Source organism: Corvus brachyrhynchos, unplaced genomic scaffold, assembly GCF_000691975.1.
Source record: "Corvus brachyrhynchos isolate BGI_N302 unplaced genomic scaffold, ASM69197v1 scaffold490, whole genome shotgun sequence".
NCBI lineage: Eukaryota > Metazoa > Chordata > Aves > Passeriformes > Corvidae > Corvus > Corvus brachyrhynchos.
This window is the reverse complement of record NW_008235774.1, coordinates 1,054,242-1,078,283: the sequence shown is the minus strand read 5'-3', so window position 1 is coordinate 1,078,283 and position 24,042 is coordinate 1,054,242. Positions and strand designations below refer to the sequence as shown.

Below are 24,042 nucleotides of genomic sequence, written 5' to 3'. Positions count from 1 at the left end.
GTAAAGTTATTAAATGTAGCTGCCAGAGGAAAGATGCGGTGTATTTCTGATTGACTGCATCCACTCATGCAAATGTGCTAGTTGTAATTTACCCCTCAAATTATGGGAACATGGATATTGACTTTCCCAAAAATGCTGCATGTGCATTTAGAAAGAAGTTTCAGTTTGACAACAGTAAAAAAGCCACAACAATCAAGAGAGTGCAGTGTTCCCTGTATTTAGGGCACCAAATAACTGCCAATTCCCTCCCCTTCACCTGTCTGAAACAAGACAAGTACCAGCATGTTCCAGGGACAGAAATACCAAATGCCATGCTCTGAGGCTGAAATCAGCTGGGTAATATTAACCTTCTCCATGTGCCCACTGCTAAAGCTGACACAGATTTCACTGGCTCCTACTGCATATAAATACAGGTAACAGTGCTTCTCTGAAGAATAAAATACGTGGAGAACTGACTTACAGCAAACACATAGAATTGCTCACAGAGCCTGGAATTCTACACAGAGTCATCAATACAAAACGTGTCTCAGATGGCAACAACAACTCATCCTTCCAGGAGACTTAAGGCTGTTCCTCCTGCCTGGCCTCAGTCTATGGGGAAAGATACTGACAGGCTGGGAAAGAGAGGCAGGATGGGGATGTGACATGCAGGATTACGCTTCGCTGGCTACCACAGATCTCTGTTGGTAAGGAGGCTTTACATGCCCACAGGGAAGACTTAAGGCAAAACAAATAATTCCTTGAAAAGCGGTTAACACCAGGCAACAGCCTTGGCATGGGAAACGTGCAGGAGTCATGATTTTAACACAAGGAGATGGATAACGAGAAGAGCCTGTGGCTTTGCTTTCTGCCTGCCCTGGAAGCAAATCAACGATGTGGGCTTCCTCTAGATGCCAGCATTTGGCCCGACTACAGGAATAACACAGGTCATATGCTGTGCTATGCAGGCTCTGCCATCTGTTGAATTTGCCAAGTTTCCCCATTGGTTTGTTTCAATCTTTCCATATAAGAAGTTGTTATGCCAATAATGGGGATGAGAGCACTGTTGTCAAACAGCACAGCAGACCTGCAGGATCAAAGCTAATGCCAAAATGTGTGTTTTGTTGGATCAATACATTTTAGAGAGATATCACACAACTGTAGCACATAACTGATTTCGACTTTTCCGTATCAAATAAATGCCACAAGGGCTGTAGAAAAACCCTTCTAACATGTGCCTCCAGCACATTATTGCAGCTGAATTGAATTTTTCAGTGTGAGGTCTTAGAAAATGTGATGTAAAAAATTATGTAGCTTACAAAGCACTTAAAAAAACAATGAATTAAGGAAGAACTGAATTCCAGGATTTTAAAACATGGGTCATGGAGAAGGGAACAGTTAGTGCAAGTAACATTTTCGGGACAGAAATGTACAGAAGGCAAAAGAATTTTGTATGAAGTAAGTTCAGGTAAAGCTAATGATCTGCTAGTAAAAAAGGTCATGCAAGCAGAACCAGAGGAAACCTGGAGTAGGAAAGTAAAACTCTGGAATTAGAGCCAAATGAGGACATGGATTAAAAATTGACAAAATTCTGGACCAAGCAGCTTTTTCCTAGAAAAAAGGATGAGCAGGGAAATCTTCAGAAGAAAAGATCAGTAAGGATTTCTACCAGACCACCTCCCTGCCCATGGTCTGTAAGGCAGCCACAAAGCTGCTTCTAATCTTACATGTACCACAAAACTAGAGCATGATATGTCTATCAGTACAGCTCCCTTTAGCATTTTGATTCTTGTATTTTTGCATTAATTCATTGTTATTCTGTATAAAGCATGCTGCTAAAATGAACAAATTAAAATTGAACATAATCCAGTTATGGTCTAGAGAAATTATTAAAACAATATTACTCAGAATTCATTAATTCACTTCTGGATCCCATGTTTCCTTCCCTGGCTTCAAATCAGCCCCGAGTTCAAATCAGCTTCACTGTCCCCAGATATTATCATCAGTATTATTTATATGACATAAAAAAAATTCACTATAGAGTACTGTAAGTTATGAAATAAAGTATCTTTGAATTCACATCTTTCATGAGACAGGATGAGGCCCTACCTCACAGTTACTTATTTTGCTGATACGTGTATGGAGAATGGTCACTGGATGTCTCTACTGTGACCTGTTGCTGACCACTGGCTTCCTGCAAATAAAAAGGAAGACAAGCCATGAGACAAAATCAAGCAGCATTACTTGCAATCCATATTTCCATTTGACCCATGCAATTAACAGTCTTCAAATCTAAAATCTTCCTCACATTTCTCAAATGAGGTATTCCAAATCTGAGGTGTTAACTTTACCTTGATTTATATTTCAGAAAACGGAGAAATAAAATGATCATGCAAAACTTGTATTTCCTCAGCTGCTTTGATGATAATTAAAAAAAAAAAAAACCCAAACTTTTGACATTATAGAAATCAATAAGACAGAGAGAGCAAATATCGGCTAGAATATTTTCTATCTGCAGATGTAAAAGAGCATTCTGTCCCTCTCCTTTTGAAGGGGAGTGAGAAGAATGAGATCTACTTACCACAGAAACACTATGAGTACTGTGATGGGATTGGCACTAGGCAACACAAAGAATTGTAGATAGGACTTTGCACCAGGCTCCCCAGAAACCAGGCAATTAATTCATTCATCTGAGAGTGCTCTGGCAGACAGAGCAATCAGGTAATTACCAAAAGTATTTCTCCAACCCACATGGGCAGATGCACCAAACTGATTTAAACAAATTCTGGAGTTTCTGAATAAATAGACTTTGAATTAAATGTTTTTTTTCCTTACAGGTTCTGGAAGAGACTGTCTGGCAGTCATTCTGAATACATGAGCTGCAGCATACCATGTCTACCTCCTTAGAGAAGCACTGACCAATGAAAGCGTGTAAGGTAAGTCAAAATAGTAGATAAATTATTTTGTTTACTTATGTTATGCTCTCCAACGAAACTAATCAACTCCTCTTTGATGGAGAGATTTATTAGACAAACATGCACAGTATCCTGAGATGCCAGGGTCAAATCAGGACTCTGCAAAAAATTACAATCAAGGTCTGTTGGCAGAGAATTTTGCTCAAAGGTAAACTAAGTGAAAGATCAAAACTACAATACACTCCCTGGCTTGTTACTATTTCAGTTAGGTTTGACAAAACACAAAGTTTGCCTGAGCTATGCTCATAGAGAAGATTGATCCAAGTACTGTACTGCCATAAGTACAGGTCATTTTTTGTTGTAATACTGGCTATATTAGTTGAGAATAATAACATTTTATAGTTTTAATACATATGGCATTCACAGTACATTCACAGTTACAATATTTGCCTTTAAGCACGAATTTTCCTAGCAAAAAAAAAAAATTAATATCATATTAATATTTCTTATCCCTGGTCTTTCATAAAATATTTTATAAATATACTGACCTCAACAGGAACCGCTGCTGTCTGGACATGTGTGTACTGGGGGATGTAGGCTCCTTGCATAGCTGTTGTGGCTGGCATGTACTAGAAAGACAGAGTCCATTATGTTGAGGTCAAGTCCAATATAAGTTTAAAGGTATTCAAAATACCTATCATGGTATTATTTAACAGATACTGGCTGTTTCCCTAAAGCAATATACATGAGAGAAAGACTTTTGCATCTGAAATCAATAGGCTTTCCAGAAAAGTCATGTATCTGTTTTGAGAAAATTCAAATTTAGACTTCAAAGAGTATGTAAAGGACCTTTCCTTCTCTGTTAACCCAAATCATCATATTTTCTTCTTTTAACCCAATCTGGTCAGAAAAGAAGTGTCTTGCAGTTTAGAAGCTAGCCTGAATTTCTTCTGATTTAACTTCTGTTCCACACTTTAAGAGAACAGAGTTGCAGAAAGGAGTATAAAGAGTAAAACTAACTGTTTTAAATCTTTTGGATGCAACTCTGAAGTTACCCCCTGGATTCCTTTCATTTGCTTTGGTCTATTTTTATTTACTCATTTCCAATTTCTGATCAGTTAATAGGCTGAATAAAAGCTGCTGAATATGATTTCAAAATGGAGTCAGCTCCTAATAATTCACTGGACATGAGATGACTTACAGGATTACTTTTTTCCACATGCAAGCTGCACAGGCATACTGTGATCTACACGCGGTATTTTCTACTTGGGTAAGTTCTATTTTGTATCAAATTGCTACATACTGTTCCAGTACTGCCTAATGAAAGATGACTCATCTGCTGTGTCAGAGGGCTTATCATTGATGCAGGCTGTAGTGACATGGTGTGGTCCATGGAGGGAGTCAGAACAGCACCCTGTTAAAACAGAGAAACAAAAATTGTTGCAGGACTGAGATTTTAATTTCATTTTTGATTTGAGAGTCTAAGTACAGACTGTCCTTATGAGGGGATATACCACAAAAACTCTCCTTAATCCCAGGCACTGACTCAAAAAGCAGGTCTGGGGCATTCTGAATATTTTACTTGAGTATCTGTAGATGCTCAAGGTGGAAGACTTGCTTTGACTTCCCATTGTGCATTCAACTGATGTGCAATGCACTTGAGAGACCCGCTGAAAATGCTTTGTAAAATATGAGTTTAACCAGATGCTGACTTGAAAGCAAAAATTTGCACATGTTACCTGGTACAGATTCACTTAGCTTAAGCTTTGGAATTTCATGCTTTAGTAAGAAACTTTTATCTCATCTTTAGGAATGGTGGCTTTGGAGGAGGAACATTTGTGTCGGAACAATTCTACCCATCACACGCGATGTTCACACAGGAGACAGCTGCCCTGCTTAATGGCTGGTTTCATTACAGACACATTTCAGAAGAGTGACTTAGCAATGCTGATTCTTTGTCTAAATACCAGCTGCTCTGATGACATTTCTATTGCTTCTGCACCATTTTGTTAAGGTCATAAAAATCATACTCTAAACTTTTAAACACTTCAGGTTTCTAAATATGGAGGGCACACTCATAAGGTTTTCAGAGGTAACTGAAATGGAAGATTATCAAGAAATTTCATTTTACCAATCATGTTCCACAAAAACACATCTCCAAATACTTTGTATGACTTATGCTTGCAGCAGGTGTTGATTAAAATTAGTGGAGGCTCAACACTAACAGAAATAATTGCAGTGTACTGAAAACAAGTATTTTGAATCAATAACTAATCCTTAAAAAGAAAAAAAAAAGTATATAATATACTTGGAAAAACAACCATGTGATCAGTGTAGATGAAATGAGTCACAGGCACATCAAACACTGAAAGAATTTCCTGTCTGTAGACTGCAGGCTTCTCTGAAAAGCAAATGAGCAAGACAGCACCCGTCTTTGCACAGGCCAAAACTGAACTTCAGTCTAGAATCTAGGTCTTTATTTTCAGCTGTGAAATCCATCTTGTGTACCTGTGAAACTAATACACCTTATAGCATTATAACATATCAGCTCTTGTCTTTCACAGCATTATTTGCAGGATGTTGTTTTATGAAAATCTGTGTTGATAGAGAAAGAAGTTTAAACCTGCTCTATGTGTATTTAACATCAAAAACCACAAATACAACAACAATTAAGTGTATGAGATGGTGTTCTGGTTCAACATCACCTTCTCTGCATGCCCAAGAAGAAAATGTTCTGCCAAGAAGATTTACATTTTATAATCTGCATGGAGAGGTTAATTAAAGTCAAGACAATATCCTTTCTATATCTGGAAACAGACCTGTTTGTTAACTATGGGAGTGCATGTATTAAAGTGCTGTTATTATTAATAATGTTCATTTCAAGAAACCCAGTAATTCTCAGATATAATGGTACTTAATTGGTAAATGACATAGACAAGAAGCAAAATATCATGGGAGAGTAGAGATTAGAATGCCTGACAGTCTGGTACCAATGCCACAGCCAAAAGTGTAGGGAGACTAGCATTACTCATGAGTGGTGAAGCCAGAACAAGCTATGCAGGTTTTCTCAAGTGAGTACCCATAAAGTAATTTATATCACTACATCCATCTGTGTTTCACAAATTATCCAGTCTGAACTATTGTAGACCTATTCTAAAACATTGGGTCTCAAATTCCAGGTCCTGAAAGGTAGACAGTATGTGAAACATTTGGTATTTGCAAAGTACTTTCCATTTACAGTAAAAAAATAAAACCAAAAAACCCAACACCACTAAGTTTCCTCTTGGAATTTTTCTCTAATGGTCCTCATCACACTGATACTCTGAAGATAGCTTTCTTTTTTTCCTAATAAAATGAGGTCCCAATTCAGGCTACTGTCTTTGTTTCACTTTTCATTTAGATCCATGGAAGTAATTGGGCAGGAATTGACATACTTCCTGTTGTTTGAAGTAAGTAAAGTGTTTATATAATAGATAAGCACAACAATGAAGAAGCATAAAAACTTACTGGGTGCTGCATTATATATGGTTGAGGCTGCATCCAAGAAGGACTCTGAACCTAGAACAAAATTGGTATTTTATTCTTCATTTTACACATTCTTGGAATACTCCAACTTAGATATAGTAATAATTTAAATCATGTTAACCTGCCTCCTCCCTTTTTTATTGACTTTGACTTTTTAATCCAATTAGTCACTCTGTGGAACAACATTGATTTCTATGAAAAATGTATTCATTGTAACCTGTAAATCAGAGACGAGATTTGGAGACCATATACCACATACACCTTTCAGAACAAAATACAGTGTTTTTAGTGCAGGTTTCAGAAACTTTATCAAATACAATGAAAGGGGTCAAATAAAGGAATGACAGATTTCTGCTATGTTGAAAAAGGAGGCTCCTTCTATCTCAGAAATGTCTTTGGGGAGAAGTAATTGGGATCTCAGAAGGTATAGCACCATCTGCTTTCTAGTGTGATCAGAATAAAATAAATTATTGCATTTTCACAACTGAAAAAGAAATATCAGGGATTCTGCTGTAATCTTGTTGTAGGAAAAATGAGAAGATTTAGGAGAGCTGTTCTTTTGCAAGACATTGTGGTATGTTATTCCCAAAGCACAGGAAGAGGAGAAGGTTCTGATGAGAGTTCCTGCTCTTGCAACAAGCACATTTTCTCTCCAAAACCGGTGACCACCCAAATACTTCAGTTGCAGTAACTAACTTTGCATGACAAACTGAATTATAAAATGGGAAACTAATAGGTTATATTGTTATCCTGGTTAAAAAGAGCTGGTTGCAATAGCTCTTGGAAAAAGCATGCAAGAAATACAAAAGGTAAGGACGAAAACGTTTCCTCCCCACCTGCTGCAGGTGTTAGGGTAAGGCAGGAATCTGACCTGCACCACACACAGAACTGGCTCACTGCTGCCGGACATTCAAAGCCCTTTAAATGCCTCTACCATCATTTCCAGAGTCCTGTGAAGAGGACAGGTAAACACATAGCCTTGAAAAAAACCCAGGTGAGGTATTTTCTGGAAGATGGAAATATTTCTTCCCTCCTTTTGGTACTGACTTTCAAATCAGAGTTGTTGTTTTTTTCTTTTTCAGTCAGGAAAAAAGCAAACAGGAGTTCAAAAATGGAATGGAAAAGACTGGAACACTCCCTTTCCTCAGGCAAAATCTCAATGGCAAAACTACTGGTACAGCCTGACTAAAGCTTTGGCTAATCTCGCAGGATGATAGTAACTGGCTCGGTGCAGTCATTTGGGTACACAGGGGTTGCAGAAACAAACACTAGCCAAAACTTGATTAAATTTGTTTACCTGAATAAGAATAAATCTAGGAGCAGGTTATACCATGCCTCAAAGAAAAAAAATAATAACCTGTGCTTGTGTGATATGTTCTGTTGTGTAGAAGACAGAAAGCTGCAGGTTTCAGTGAGAAGGGTTCAGTAATGAAGATGTGACTAATACTCAAATTGTGAAACTCTTCTGGCCAAGAACCTCCTTCCTCCTCAATACAAATACTTCAATTTAATTTCAATTCCAATTACTGTGTCACTTAAAGCATAATGATATTAATAACTCCATCCACAATAATTTAAGCTCCATGCCATGTATATCATAATACTGGTAACTACATTTCTGGAAACATAACGGATTGTGGTCTGCCTATCTCAATAAGCCCAAAAAACAATACTGTATTGCTAAGCAGTATGTTTCCATGCCAACTTCCAATTTTTACCTGGATTCTGAATATCAGAGAGTCTTATATTGATAAATAATTTATATTTTAATACGGAATAGTAGATAATTTTGCTGAAATACTTTTCTGGCTAAGAACTTACTGTAATTTCTGAGGTAATGCAGTACCAAGCAGAATGATTCAGTATACTGAAAAATAGAGTCTAGCATTGTCTGCCAAGAGCAAACATCGTGTTGCATAAGTTACCTCAGAAATTAATATAAAAATAATCCAGCTGCCCTTCACACCAGAGAACGCTGCTTTAACTCCTACGCAGCACTTTGCTCGTGCAAAGTGGCATTAGATCTCCAGACTAATGCCAGACAATTCTTCCTCATCCTCCTCACTTGGAATTGAAGGTTACATGGAAATTTCTGCAAGAGTCAGCTGACAAAATGGCCCACAGTGTCTCTGTTAGCCTCCTGTCTCCCCCTTAGACACCCTTCCATATTCATTCACACACACAGGACGTTAGAAAGCTCAGCATGTCTCCCTCACTAGAAAATAAACAGCCTCTTCTCCTTCCCCGACATATAGAAGTAAGAACTTTCTAAATTTAATGAGTTTGAGTTATTTATGACCCGAGTCACTGCTATTTACTCCATCTATGTGTTAAACAGTAAAATGCCAAAATAGCTCATCATTTAGCGTAAACTGGCATAATTGGCAGGTCTTAAGCAGTAATTACAGAGCACATATCTGAGACTGCCATACTAGCTGTATTTAAAGCAAGTTGTTTGTAAACTGAAATGTATGATGCCCTAAAATTGAGGGTTCCTAAGAGATCTACATCAAAGTACTAAAAGTGTTCCATATAATTTCTCAACGTGTTGAATTGTATATCAATATCCCTTGTGATGACTCAAGATGGCACCTATCAAAATCCCTCTTCAGAAAGTTTTGGACTGGGCTCTAAAACCAAAAATGTCCACAATTTGTGTTTTAATTTACTGTTCTAAATAAAGTACCCTTTGGTTTAGAAATACTGTGCTAGGCTGTTAAATGCTTTACTCCTCATATAAAACCACTGAATTTGAATGCTGAGGTAATTTGAACTCTGAGCTCTGTTTTTCAAATTTCCTTCTCTAATTCTGTACCCTTCTTAGTACAATTACATAAGACATTATTGTTGGGCTTTCTGAAAAAAAAACAGAGAAAAGCTCAAAATGCATGGAAAAATATCTTTAAAAATGAATTTAATTAAATCAGTAAGGTTTTAGATAAAGAATCATTACTTTAGATATACTGCTGGCATTAAAAGAATTTGACTGAGAGACAACAAAAAATCTCACATAAAATGCAGAAGTGGCTATAAATCCCTCAGCCATCAGCACAAGTTGGAGACTTGGTTTTGCAAGACACCAGGATCTCATTAAATCACTTTGCTTCCTGACACACACACTCTTAGGTTTTCAGGCTGTCACTTTCATGCTGTACAGCACAAGGAGGCCACTTCATTAAAATGAAACATTATTGGAGACCTTGTAAAACCAGATGTAACAATTGATAAATAAACATAATGAACCATTTCAGCTACCAAGTTCTAAATACAAACCTGGTATGTAGAAACCGGAGAAGCAATATATGGCGTAATAGATGTCTGAGTAATCATTCTGTTTGCTGTAATACTGTAGGGTGATGGATAAAATCTAGAAAATGCAGAAATATTTATTAAATGCCAGTTCTGTGCATCTTTCATAATGCAAACATTTTTTTTCTTAGTGTGCCATTCAACATACCCATTTTGTAAAGCAGCTGTGGTTGGATCATATGTGAGTGTCATTCCAGCCTTAAAAAAAAAAAAAGGTGTAAAACAGAGAGTTGACAAAATTAATTTTAATTGTAAATGATTTCTCTTATTCTTTCTTTCATTGTCTCATCTTTAACTGAAAATTTGTATTGAAATAATTTATTGCCATAACTCAAGGAAAGGTTAATTGACAGAAGTAATTATATAGTGAAGAGAATCACCGATATTGACTGTGAATACAAGTTTCCATGTTCCCATCACAAGGAACAAAATGCAATCTACTAAACACCTGGCTAAAAGAACATGTGTGTGTTTGAGATTCAGGGCATGCAGATGATTATGTTAGGGTGTTGCCTACAATATATGAACTATAAGAATGAATGGGGAGTGCAGTTTTTCAAGAAGGCACATTTGAATTTTCCTGTCTAATACAAATGAGGTGTCTAGGCTTGCTAACCACAGTAAGTCTGCAAAACTATTATCTCAAACATTAAAGATTAAAACAACTGTTGACTAAAAATAATAATGCTGCATGGCACTGGTATACTATTTTAATCTTGTGAAAGTGATGTGCATTTTAGTGTTGCATACATCAAAGGATTATTTACTGCATGTAAGCACAGTTATGTTTCTGGTAGTTTAATAATAGGAGAAAGCTGAAGTTTATAATTTGACCAAGTTGAAGGAGATTTTATTGTCCACTTTAATGAGATAGGACTCAGCATTTCACATTTTGCTTTTTCTCCTCAGAAGAAAGACAGAGTTAAGTGTTTTTTTTATAGAGACACAAACTGTCAGGTAAGAGTTGCTTGCACATTTTTAATATGCCAAAGGCCCAAGCCAAGAAGTCTCAATGCCTATCATTTTCCTAAGTATTCATTATTGCACACCCACACTAAAGCTTGAAGGGAGGACTTACAAGTCTCACCTCGCCTTCTCTGTGCCATGCTCTTCCATTCTGTATGTATTTATTCTGATTCTGTCTCTTTTTCTGTCCTCCATCGGCAAACTTGCACAATAAAGGTTCTGCAGGAACTGAGAAGAAAGAAGAAAAATAAGTTGAAGTAGCACTCATACACAGGTGTTCAACTCTCCAAAGGAGGTATGGTTTTAAGTTATATTCCAAATATGACAGTTAAATAACACAGAGCTGTACTACAGCATTAACAACTGTTCTGCACGGCACAAGGACAGCTGCCACACACAAACAGAGCATCTGGAATGCCTTATATTTTTGATTTGTAAACTACTGCTGTAAAACCTGTTGGAAAGAAACATGGTCTGTATATCCTGAGTATGTGTGTCTTGGTCTGGGGATGAACAAGAACTGCCATCAGAATTCTGAGCTTTGCCTCTTTGGAAGTATATCTAAAGAAGGAGGAGAAAAAATCTGGCCAAAGGTCTATAACATATTCTCCCCACCCCTTGGAGGTTTCAGTAATGTCCCAAAACTTGAAAGTGTTTTACTCATTCAGAACAGGCAGAAGAGCTGGCACAGTACATCCACTCACTCCAGCTGGCAAGGGAGAGTGGGCACCTTTATCTCCTGACACCTTGCACTGAGAAAATGCCACAACTGTCAATTCCCATTTTATCTCTGCTCTATAAAGAACACCCAATGCAACCAGAAATTCTTTTAAGATTGTACTTTTCAGATTTTTGCATACTGCCATGAAACAGTATCACCACACTTTATTATTTTTTATTGTTACTGTTATTATTATTTTTCCTAATACAATCCTGACCATTATTTCTATTTTTAATGTCAGAATTGAAGAAATGTAAAGGTTTGCATAATATTCTTTCTTTCCCTGTTACCAGCTTCCATGTTTCCAAGTACCTATGGCTGAAGCACAGCTCTGCTGCATCACACCACACCCTCCCTAATCACAGGGTGGAATCACTGTTATGACTTGGATGTAAACGCTTCTCTGCCAATAATTCCTGGTGCATGAGCTGTCTAAGCTTTACCATGACACTCCTCCAGTCATTCTCTGTTTGGAAACATCTTCATGAGACATGGCTGGACCTGAAAACATGTAAGTTTCCAAATGCAGAGTAAACATGTGGGGTGGGAAGGCCACCTGCAAAAAAACAACCCCAAGAAAAATTTTCAACAAAATCTATTAATATAACCATGGTGAGTGCTGACGTCTCTTCACCCTGCCTGCATTTGCAAAAGATGATTGGTATTGAAAACCTCAGAGATGCTTAACCTTGCAAAGAGCTTGACTTTTAAAACTTTGGCACAAAATGAGCATTAATGGCCAAGTCATCCCTGGCTTTGGGTGTCACACCTAAAACACTAGCTCTGGTTCTACTGGAAAAATATCCACTTCCTAAATGACACACCTTTTGACAGCCTTCTCTATGAAAAAGGGAGACAGAACTGGTGGGTGGTTCCCTGTCTCATCTCCAGCACTGACCACACAGGTCAGAGACCTGCACCTCCCCTACCTGTTGCTGTTACACAGAGTCAGACTATAACATTAAACATGACAACCAAATTAATTTAAAACCTATTATCCTATAGAGAATAGTAATTAAAATCCTACAATCATAAAATAAACCAGGAAAAGGTTAGGCTAATGACACTGGAAAAATATAAGAGACTTATGGACGATGGAGTAAATGAACAAGGAAATAACAGAAACCCTAAAGTAGGAGACAAACTGGAAAATAGTGTCTTCCAAACCTTGCATTTCTGAGGGGATTTTTGGCATTCCCAGAACTGAGTTTTACTTTGGGGTCTTCTGTTACGTGAAGCAACTTCTGTTTCAACACATTTGGGGCAAAAAGGTACTATGTTAATATGCTGATGGATAATTTGATGTTGCTTTATAAAAGCTATATCCCAATAACCTTGGTCACAACACATAGCATTTTAGTCCACATACAGTTCTCTTGAAATAGGAGGAGGTAATCTCAGAATACGCTAGCCAGTATGGGTAAATTTGTCAGATTCTGGTCTGAAATTATTTTGATTGATTTTACACAGTGAGGAAAACAAAAATCCATTGGACAGTAAGAGAGGAAGTCCAAATACTGAAGTTAACTGCCTTAAATGAAAAAAAGCTCTTCCCCAATTTGAATATCTTTGGCCACTTATGCATTATTTCAAAAAATCTAGTTTTGTGGGGAGCATATGTGACTTCCAAAATATACACTATAAAATTTTGGATGAAGTCAAAAGAAACTGGCATGAGAACAGTACAGAAAGACATCAGAAAAACCCTAAAGGTTTCTAGCCCTGTCATTCTGTATTATAGCACTCACAGGTAGTAAATGCTTTATTTAAAGCTGCATTATGCTTTCATTAAAAATCCCTACAATGAATTGTAAAAGAATTTTCTGAAAGCATTATTTGTGCTTGCATTTCCCATCATTGTCTCAACATAAAGATCTTTTTAAAAAAAAATCAGAGCAAACCTGTCCAACTGTTTGAATAAAATGTTCATAAAACCCAATTTTAAGAATAAATCTGAAATTTTTGTTAGTAGATAACTGAAAACAGCTACATTTTAAATGATCTTTTGTGTTGCATTGTAAAAATACTCCGACAAATTTAAAGAAGAAGAAAAAATGAAAGAAGAATTATACACATGTACTGGATTTTGCATATGTAATATCCAAAACCTGCAGCAGTGAAGAAACCCAAACATTTAAAAAGCCATCAGTTAGTGATCTAACAGAAGTTAGTGCTCCATCTTACAGAACACAGATCCAGCCATGGGAACCCTTGTTTCTCTGACCTTCCACCTTCCCTTGCTCCTCACTGCACCCATGAAAGAGGCCAAATGCTGCGAATGCTCCAACTCACGTAAAAAAGCCCAGTGCAGACCATCTACTTAATAGCACCAGCTGCTGTGAGCAGGCTGCACAGCATTGGCCTTCCCTGATCCTGGTTCAAGATCTGAAAGCTGACAGTGGGGACTACTCCAGTTGAAAGCCCAACTGCAATTTTTGGCTGCTCTTCCATACACGTGACCCGAATAGCACCGTGTTCATTCCTGCAACAACACAACGACTGATGGTCATCAGAGGGAGGGTCACGAGAAGGAGATAAACCTTCTTGGGAGCCAAGTATGACCTACTGATCTCCCTCCCACCAGAGAATGAACATAGACCTTACTCTCTCCAAAATGAGATCTGAACTTTATTTCTCCAGCTTACCTTTTCTTATATTTTACACAAATATGCAACATATTCTCTCTCTTGCACATAAGAGTGTGCATATAACAGATATATATTTGAACAAAAAGCTCCAACAAGTCCTACAGACCAGTTAAGCAATCTTTTGTAGTCCAGGAAGGAAGGGAGAGTCATTTTTATTGTTTAATTGCTGGGAACTATGCAAGCCCAGTGATGAAGCAGATCATTAATCATTCAGTGACTTGCCTGTATGCACAAAACCAAGGCAGTGTACAAATATTCAGAGCTGCATTCACAGCTGAGAGGTGCCTGATGTAAAAGGCTATGACTTAGAGTGGAATTCAGCTTTTCAGCTAGGACCCTATGTTTAACATGCCCATGCTTCTGACAAACAATGAAAACCAACACTGCCAATGGTTTGTAGATGCCTGTTGAGCTGCAGCTATGTAACCATGAGCTTTCCTGGCCTTCAACAGCAGGTCATGGCTTTAAAACTTGGGTGTGGAAAGTGCTGATCATCTCGTCCTGCCCTGAATCACCCTCCTCTAGGGCTAATGTTTTTAAAGAAGAGAGATGTGAATGCAATATTAGTCCAGAGAGTAAAGTCTTCCTTGTAGACACTTTGTGTGCATCTGCACATTAGAATTCAGTTTGTCTTTGTTCAGTGTCTATCCAGATAGCTACCAGGTGATACCATATATGCAAGAACAAAACTGATGTCCTTTGTTTTACTTTGTGTTTATACCCTTGACTTTACATGGCTAATTTTATCAACTTTTCAATAAACCCTGCTTTCAGTTACTAAAAAATACAAGAGAGTTGAAAAATACTATTCTTTTAGTCAGTTTTCAATTAAACTGCATCTTTTAGAGACTTTCATTACTTATTTTCTAGTGCAAAGCATATGTGACTTAATGAATTCTGACATTAAAACATCACTTTAATGATAGAGCAAGCCTGTACAGCTAGAAACTTTTGCCAAAGGCTGTGGGAACTAAAAAAGAAATTGTGCAACCTAAGATTAGGGTAGCTTTGTATCTTTAAGGAGAATTTAAATATTATACTCTTCACCATCCTAGTCTTCACTTAAACATAATGCTCAGGATTACACTGTTTTAATAATTTATACAAAGTTTAATAATTTGTCACAGAAGGATATTTTGAGAGGTTTTAAGAAGCATTTTTCTTTTCTATTCCTATGTTGCTTCTTAAAACTTAAGCAGCAATTGCAAATTATGAATTTTAAAGCAGTTAAACCCTCTAATTCACGGATTTCACAAAACACTCAGAGTTAATGATCTTTGTGGGTCCCTTCCAAGTCCAAATCTTAAGTGAATGGCCCATACAGGGATCAAACCTACAATGCTGGTGCCTTAGCTAATCTCAGGGTCTTGATCTAAGCAATGAAATTTTTGCCCCTCTGCCTTCAATGTGACAACCAGGAGTGACACTGGCACTGGCAGCCCTTGACACCCTGTAGCAGCAGTTTTCAGGCTGTGGTTCATGTCTATTTTCTAAAGGACCTGTGAAAGATAATGGAAAGAAAAGTGAATTTATGGTCAAGCAGCTTAAATTCACTAGAGATGTTCAGTGCTGGATACTTTGTAAAGGTAAGAAACTAGAAAACCCTCGAATATGACTGACAGAAGGCAGCTACGTCAGGGCTCCATTTTCACTCCTACCCGCACTAGAGAGATGTCCATGACCAGGTAATTTCAAACAGTAGGGTCTATCATTCCTGGTGGACCTCTTCCTATCCTAGTCAAGAATACAGGCAGGAGCAGGGCTCTCTCACACTCAATTTCCTCCCTAAAACAGTACTGGAGTGACCAATATCTTTATCCTAAGTGGGAAGAGAGGGGTGGGTCATGGATAATTTTTGATTTTTGCATCATCACCATAACCAGCCATTCCCGAAGCAAAAATGCTCTCTACCTTACACACATGAAACCAAAATCACCTTAGTTCTTTTTCAGTAAAAGAAATATTAAATAATCCATAAAGCCTATAGAACAGGCATAAAACTTCTGCAACTTTTAAACTTCTGTATTCTCATTTTAAATAAAAGAGAGACAAACAGTCAAACTTACACATACCTTACACATTCTGTAGCACAGTTGCTTTAGGTAGTTATTTACATAACTATTCTCATGTATCATCACACAGCTACATGCTACTGTGACTGGGAGGAGACGCCTTTCAAGATTTTGCCCACAAGATCATTTCTACAATCACTACGGATCCAACACAAGACTAAAAGACAGTGAGCGTTGAGTATCATCTTCAGGGGAGGAAGGCTAAGTATGCTGCTGCTCTGCTCTCACTGCTCCTCTGCTGCACCCTGGCTCTTTATACCAGTCTGGTCTGTGTCCTCCAACGCACGTCATGACACATACATTTCACAGGAGAATAGAAAAGCTTTAAATATTACATTCTTAACTGAAAGCAATAGTTCTTTAAGGAGAAAAGTGAAACTAAATGCAAAAGTTACTTTAAAATTAGAGCAATCATATAATAAACATTCAGTTGAGAAGATCATTAAGTAAAAAAATTAGAGTTCTGAGTTTGGTTTTTGGTGACAAAATGGAAAGAAAGTCATAGTCCATAAAACACAACCAACTATTACAATAACCTACATTAAAAAAAAGGACAAACCCCAGCAACAAATGGTGAAACTAATGCATCACTTCTAGGAGTTTCAGGATTATACCAACTTGCAGGGCATTTCAAATTGCTCTCTGAGCTAACCTTTCTTCTTCTTTACCAAAGATAAACAAGGACACACTAAATATTGAATATATTTCATTAAGCTAAATAAAGCCTGAATAGCCAGTTACATCTGGGTTTAACCTGCTCAGCATCATCAATGCCCAGTCACTCACCTAACTCTAGAGTTGACACTTTTGTGACCATCCTGTGTTAATCCCCAGCCTTCTCAGATTCTTAGAGGTTTTTTTGTTCCATCCTCTCATGCTCCAGGGGAGGTTTCACCTATGCTTTCTATAACTGTTTGACCCATTCTTCCATTTAAACCCAAACTTAGTTAAAATAACAAAGCTGCATTATGAAAGTGTGTTTTTGTTGAACAAATGTTCTTCCTCCCACACCTATTTCAATACAGGCCCATCTCTCCTACCCTCTTCATCCTGATAACAGTGTTTTTAGAGCCAGCTCCCTTTGCTGATTTTAGCCAAGTTTCTAGGACACAATGTTTTAATTTAAACATAGTTCCAGTTCTACGATTTTGTTTTGCATGTGTTTGAACTTGATCCTTTATAATCCCAATGGTTGCTAATCTATTTCAAAGCAGTTTCCTAATCTTTGTTTGTTCAAGAGCTTTCCCACTACCATCCAGTTTTCTCTGTGCAGGTAGTCCAAAATCACAGTTGCCTCATGGCTGCGCCACTTTTTGGCAGACTGCAGTATGGTATTATGCATAAATTGAATTCTCTGATAAGACTGCACTATTGGACAGGTGGCTTGCTATGTGGTATGGAACTCCAGGAAGAATGTGAACTCCATAAAAACCTTTGCAAGGAGCTGTGAAACTTCACAGAACCAGCATGGAAATAGAGGCTGTACCCTATACAACAAAATTGAGAGTCTTTAAAAACGAAGGTTCTCACAAGTCCCTTATGCACCTGATTATTCATCTCTTTTTCAGTATCATGGAAGGTGAGACCCCATCTCACTTAACTGACTTCCAGACATTTGGAGTTATCTATTTCTGAGTGACTGATCTAGACACCCTTTGTTACCACAAGGAGAGTCTCTGGAGGTGTGTTTTTCTTTACCTGTTCTAGACAGAGAGCCTGGACAACTACTTTGCAAAGTAAGCATTAGGAGTTCAAGCCTGTGAGGTGGATTACATCTTGAGACCCCTCTTTAGTTTCCACTTTCAGACAATGGACAGTTCTGTGCAAATTTCTTGTCCCTAATTCATCACATTTTTATGTTAATTGTTTCCTTCATACTGCAGAAATTGTTTCTACAATTCCATGCAGCAACTTTTTATTTCTGCCTGGTTGAACCTCCTCATGTAAGGGTGCTACTCCAGCTTCAGCAATGGCCCACCAGAGACAGAGCATGATTAGCAATGACATGCTTGATGGCTCATTCATTGAGAAAGGAGAATGCAAGTGAAAATAAAAATTAACAGACTAAAAAGCACTAATAGGAGCTTCTGTTACAGTATTTTAGTGTCATTACTGCCTGTTGATACACAGACAGGCTGTAACATTTTTACTAAATGTAATGAAGTCAAAATAATACTATAACTAAAGTAACAAATGCAACAGTGCACTTAAATTTACCAAAACTTCGTAACAAAGTTTTAACTAAATAATAATCTCAGCAATTAATCCCAATGCAAAGGGCCTGCAAAAGCAAGGCTAGGGAAGTCAAAATACTGCATTAGATTAGTTTTGCTGAAGGGAGTGGTTTCCTGTACTCTGAAGCATTTTCCATCCTTACAGCAGCACAGACTGCCTCAAACTGGAGCAATCTTTCAGGGATGAGGCATGTTTGGAGTTTTACTAAACAAGCTGCATTCTTGTCTGCCTGCCGAGGGCTACTTTCCTCCTCCTTGGTGACAGGGTCTGGCTGCAGAGAACATTTCACCAGTGGGATAAAGGCAGCTTCAGCAACCACATCAACACTGTAATTTGTAAAATTCCCACTTGGGATTCTCAATAAAATGCCTACTGAAAGCTGCCTGGAATGTCAGGCACGTATTCTTTCCTTATTGTCCTCTTTACTTTCTATTTTACTCAGCAGCTCTGAATTTCCTCTCCTCATTCTTCAGTGTTCATGGAATATACATTTTGTCTCTTAGAAACAGTGCTGACAAAGCAGACAAACTGATGAGGAACTTGGTGTGACAACAAAATTGTACTAAGCCTTCTCTGAATTTTGCCTTGCACAATATTTCTAGAAGCAGCATTCTACGCTGATCTCCTTCCATTTTCTTGAAGGACTTCAAAGCCTACACTGACTTGAGAGCCGCAGCTCCCCAGTGAACGATTGTGCCAGGCACTGCTGCAGATTCCTTTTTTTTCTAAGCAAATATTTTTTTTTAATACTTCAAAAAAATCATCAACAGATGACAAAACCAGCCAATTTTTGCCTCTGAAAAAAGCCCTGTCCATGGACAATCAGCCAAATTCTGTTCTCGTACTGCTATTTGTTTCCTCACTTCAACTGGGATTATGTGGGATGTAAATTTGTACATAGCTGGCATCTTAGCTGCTTGTTTCTCTTCTAGGAGAGAACACTACTAGATTCCTAGAAAAGGTTTACAACAGAAAAGCCATATAGTGTGTTCCAAGCAAGCATTACAGTCATCCAAAAAGACACAGTTTAATTTTAATAAGCCTGCCTCTAAACGAGAAGCCAGATACAACAATCAGTGTAACAGGCTTCCACCATGCAAGCAATAACCTATTCATACATCTTGTAAGAAATATATGCAACATACCAGAAACTCCTGCTGGTGTCTTTATGAATTTTCCATTAAAATGAGCAATCACTGCTTCACATTTTTCTGTTGACTCCATCCTAAGAAAATAAAGAATAATTTACATAAATTAAACACTCAACCAGATTCCCATGTTTGTGATTTTTTTTAAAGCGTATTTCTTGCTTTTTCTCTCTTCACTGCTGTGGCTTGCTTTCCCATGTGTAAACAATGGAGAAGATGTTTTCTAAGAACATATAACTTCAGAAAGGTAAAGCCAAACTCAATTAAAATTTTATGTGCTCTGAGACCAAACTCAGTGCCAAACTGAAAATAATACTCTTATTTACTCAGAAATTATACTGTAGCTGTCCAAGCTGGATAAAGTACCTCTGTTGTCTTGAAAGAAGCAGAAGGACTGACTCACTATCACTCATAACTGAATCCTTAGTGCCCATGCTGCACACAGCAAAGGTTAACGCCACTTTTCAGAGAGGATTCAGAACTGTCTGTGCAGTTTAAGAGTAATAAACTCAAATATAAACCTGCCTGACTGCATGACCCAAACTGACCTGGCAACTTTTAGCTTATACACATCATCTCCACTAAATGATGCACCTGGCTCTTATTTAATTGTCTCCAAGTTCAAAACAGGAGCCAATACCAGCACAGCTGTGATGGCTAGTGAGAATGTATCCAAAATCTTGAACAGGTTTGTGCACTCATGCTGTCAGATCTAGACTTAACAGACTGGGCAGACAGCTGGAGAGGTCCTGCTGGCCTGGGAGTGGCTCTGGAGGCTGTGGCTACACCCTCATGTTGCACTCTGGATGTGTCAGCCCCAACTGCCAGCTTGGACTCAGCTGCAGTGAACAACTGAGATGTGCAAGTACAACAAAATTGTACAGATAATTTCTTTTCATTTGTTCATTAAGTTCTGTAATTCATACCTACAAATTAGGCCAATGGCCTCAGCAGCAAAGAACTGGGACTAAAAATTAGTAAGTCTTGGCATCTTTTTAATTATGATAGCCTTTCTGCACAGGCTGACAAAATACAATCATAGACAACAACCAAAATCACCAAAATACCACACTGAACAAGAGGTTTTTCTAAGGATTCAAAAAATATCTCTTAGAGAATATTCAGAAGTTCTGGATTGTTGAATCAGGATGAAAGAAATCGAATTTTTTTTTTGTCTCACATGAAACAAACAATATAATTTAGTTTCAGACTCAAGTCTGGACTTGATAAAATACATTACTCCCTATTAAACTAATAAAAGTCTCCCAAAGGCAAGAAATTAAAATATTTATTTAATGTCTACAGGTTTCTTGGAAAATTTTAACTTTAATTAATATTTATCCAAAAATTTTCCAATACAAGAAAAAAATGTTCACCTTGCAGCAGGAAAGAAGTTCTAATTAGATACAGGAGCAATATTTATCCTATAACTTATGTATACCATACGCATGTATATAAATAAAGATTTATATAAAAATAACTTCACCCGTATATATAACACATAAAATGCATAACAGAGAAACTATTGAGGAAGTACTTTAAAACTATCTATTTTAATGTCTTCAATACAAGTGAGGTTTTGGATACCCACAAGTCTTTTGGACTTTTGCATATGATTCTAGAACACTTCCAGCTATATTAGAAAAAATATATCCTCTCATATTTCCTACCATAACACTGATTCAAGGTAGAGGTGGTAAACAAGTTTAGGGAGAAGAGACTGAATGAATTCAAAATGCCTACTGAATTTTAGAGTGGGTGTTACTGGATTCTACCCTTCACAGTACCAAAAAGTGAAAGCTACATATAAAACACAGCTATATGAATGAAATTAAAATGTCCAATTAATTTTACCCAAAAAATATGACAAACACTTGTTGATTTTTTTAAAGGGGACAGGAAGAAATTTTAGCAAAGCCCAAACCTGCTGGTTTTCCACTCTTAAATAATGAATATTGTTCAATTATTTCTAAATTTGTTCCTTTGTTATACCTTCTTGAAACTGGACAGTGTGACAAGCATATAAAGTTGGGCATCAGGGCACTTATGGGGGAGAGATTTAAAAAAAGAGAAAAGTAGAAATCACAGTGCTATGAAATACCCCCTGGCCAACTCACAGGAAAACCAACCCCTAAACCTTTTGGCCTCATCAGGAGATAAATTTGCTCAGTTCTTTTCTGTGCACTAATTTTAGATTCTGCTATTTGTTCAAATACAGAGCTATTTTAATATTGGCTGAACATCTGAATTACTGAAATTTCACTTCACAGAGATTTTTCACCATATTTTGAGAATCCCAATTCTTTGCTCAAAGCATGCTCTTATTTTTGATAATAGAAACCTTCAATTTAAAGCCTCTAAATTTTGATTGTTATATTAGGTTTAAAACAGGACTTAGATAAATAAAAGCAGCACAGAAAAGACTTTGATGAAGAGATCCCAGAAAAAATAACTGCATTAACTGAGAAAAAGTAGACTCATATGGACAGAATATTTGGGAGGTATCCACTAATTTATGGAAAATACTCGTTCTGTTGATTGGGGTGAGATATTTGACTTAGCACACAAATATTTTAGGATGAGATCTACTGTAAGTGAATAAAAATATTTTCTTTCCCAGTTGACATCATGTTAATGAGCCTGAAAATTCAAAGGGCTGATGTTCAAAGGGCAATGATGAGTTCATTTTCTCCAAGGAACTAATGAAGAAAAACAAAAAAAAAAAGGAGTGGGGGTGGGGAAGAAGGTTCTTCCTTCTGGTCTGCTGACTTGGATTCAAACTTCAAAAGCCAGAAAAGTCACAGGACAAGTCTCTGTGAAGCATCACGTAACTCTTGCTTACTGGTTCAGGGATAGAGGAGAAAGGAGAAGTACAGAAAAGAGAAGGAAGTGGTTTAGAGCGAATTCTTATTCTAGATAATTGTTCAGTAAGAGCAATGCATTTAAATTTAGCCACCTAAGCAAGATGAGACACAGCTTTACCAAAGGAAGAATTAACAAAACCCTGCTGGATAACTCCATCTCAATCTCCCTTCTCTTTACCAACTTTATAATTTTCATTAATTTCTGCCTTTTCCACCTATTCTTGCCTTTTCAATCAAAACAAAGGAAAAAGGCTGCCAGCATGGCTAACACCACCGAAGTACCTTGCAAAGCCAACACCACGGCTTGTCCCACTCGAGTCCCGCAGTATCCTTGTAGAGATAACCTGCCCAAAGGGCTTCAGCATGTTCTCAAGCTCCTGCTCATCCATTGAAAGAGGCAGATTGGAAATGTATAAGTTAGTTGGGTCTTGCTCTTGTTGCTGAAAGAGAATTAAAACCAATTGTTACTGTTGTTGCCACTAACATTTTGAATTTAAAACGAACAATTACATATGACTTTTGGTGCAGATTTTTACTTCTCAGGCCCCTTTGTAAAGGCTGCTCTTTCTAGTATTAGTGACCTCCATCTTCTGCCACTGCCTGCAGCATTCCTGAGAAAGTTCCCCTTCTCCTATTACTGCTGACACCAACATTTTTAAGTGGAGATAAAGGTGAATAATTGACCAGTTTATAGTCCATGTTAAAACTCCACGTTTCAAATTTTTCTGAAAGGAAAAAAAAAGTAAAGATGAGATAAAGGAAAGAAATTAGCAGACAAGAAATGCAAGAGTGGTGGAAAGCACTAAGAAAACCAGATGCAAATTAAGAGAAAAGATTGGGATGACAACTGGAAAATAATATGAGGAAAAAATGAGAAAATGCATTTAAGAGTCTGCACATTGCCATAATAATACCAAAAGAATAGGGTGACACAGGAATGAGTGGGACACTGTTGTCTCCTCCCAGATATGAACATTTTTGACTTTTCACCAAACTTTTACACGATGCATTCAGACAATACAAAAGTCTTCCAAAAACTTTCTCTAGAAACAGACAAAATGAGAGAGGAGGGCAGCCAGGAGATGAGCAATTAGGAAGGAGACAAATGTAGTCACATCTTTGCCATTCTCCTGATCTTAGGCTACTCACTACTTTGTGTGATCTCTGTACATGACACGAAATGACACCTCAGAGAAACCTTTTTGTTGAAATTGGTGATTTTCAGTGTTTGTCTACAGATTTCCCAGCTGTGGTTAGGGAGCATCTCTTTCATGCTGGTGATTGTTGGCCATGCTCTGTACTGAAACACATTTTTAACCTACACAGATTGACATGACTTGGCCCTTAAAGTTGTGTGAAACTTTGATGTCATCATTGTGACTCTGGTATAAATGGAAGTCTCTGCAGGATGCCCACATTCAGAAGAATTTTTCTGGCATCAGTAGTGATATGATCTGAAACATACACAATTTTCATAGAATCACAGAATGGGTAAGGTTGGAAAGGACCATGTCTGGTCATCCTAGATCACATTGCACAGGATTGTGTTCAGACACTTCTTGGGTATCTCCAGTGAGGGATACTCCACAGTTTCTCAGGGCAATCTGTTCCAGTGCCCAGTCACTGCACAGTAAAGAAGCTCATATTCATTTGCAGGTAG

The 24,042-nt window shown here is 37.6% G+C and overlaps 1 protein-coding gene across 2 annotated transcripts in view; it reads right to left on the bottom strand.

Moving 5' to 3' along the window:
• Positions 1–24,042, bottom strand: part of RBMS1 (RNA binding motif single stranded interacting protein 1) — a 71,843-nt gene that overhangs the window by 8,276 nt on the left and 39,525 nt on the right. For both annotated transcript variants that reach the window (XM_017726622.1, XM_008644782.2), the window contains exons 4-12: positions 22,665–22,822; positions 19,516–19,595; positions 10,807–10,922; positions 9,877–9,926; positions 9,693–9,786; positions 6,402–6,452; positions 4,198–4,308; positions 3,443–3,523; positions 2,089–2,173 (exon numbers count right to left, since the gene is read on the bottom strand). In XM_017726622.1, the coding sequence (XP_017582111.1) occupies positions 2,096–2,173; positions 3,443–3,523; positions 4,198–4,308; positions 6,402–6,452; positions 9,693–9,786; positions 9,877–9,926; positions 10,807–10,922; positions 19,516–19,595; positions 22,665–22,822 (819 nt within the window). In that variant the 3' untranslated portion in view covers positions 2,089–2,095. The remainder of the gene's footprint in view (positions 1–2,088; positions 2,174–3,442; positions 3,524–4,197; positions 4,309–6,401; positions 6,453–9,692; positions 9,787–9,876; positions 9,927–10,806; positions 10,923–19,515; positions 19,596–22,664; positions 22,823–24,042) is intronic.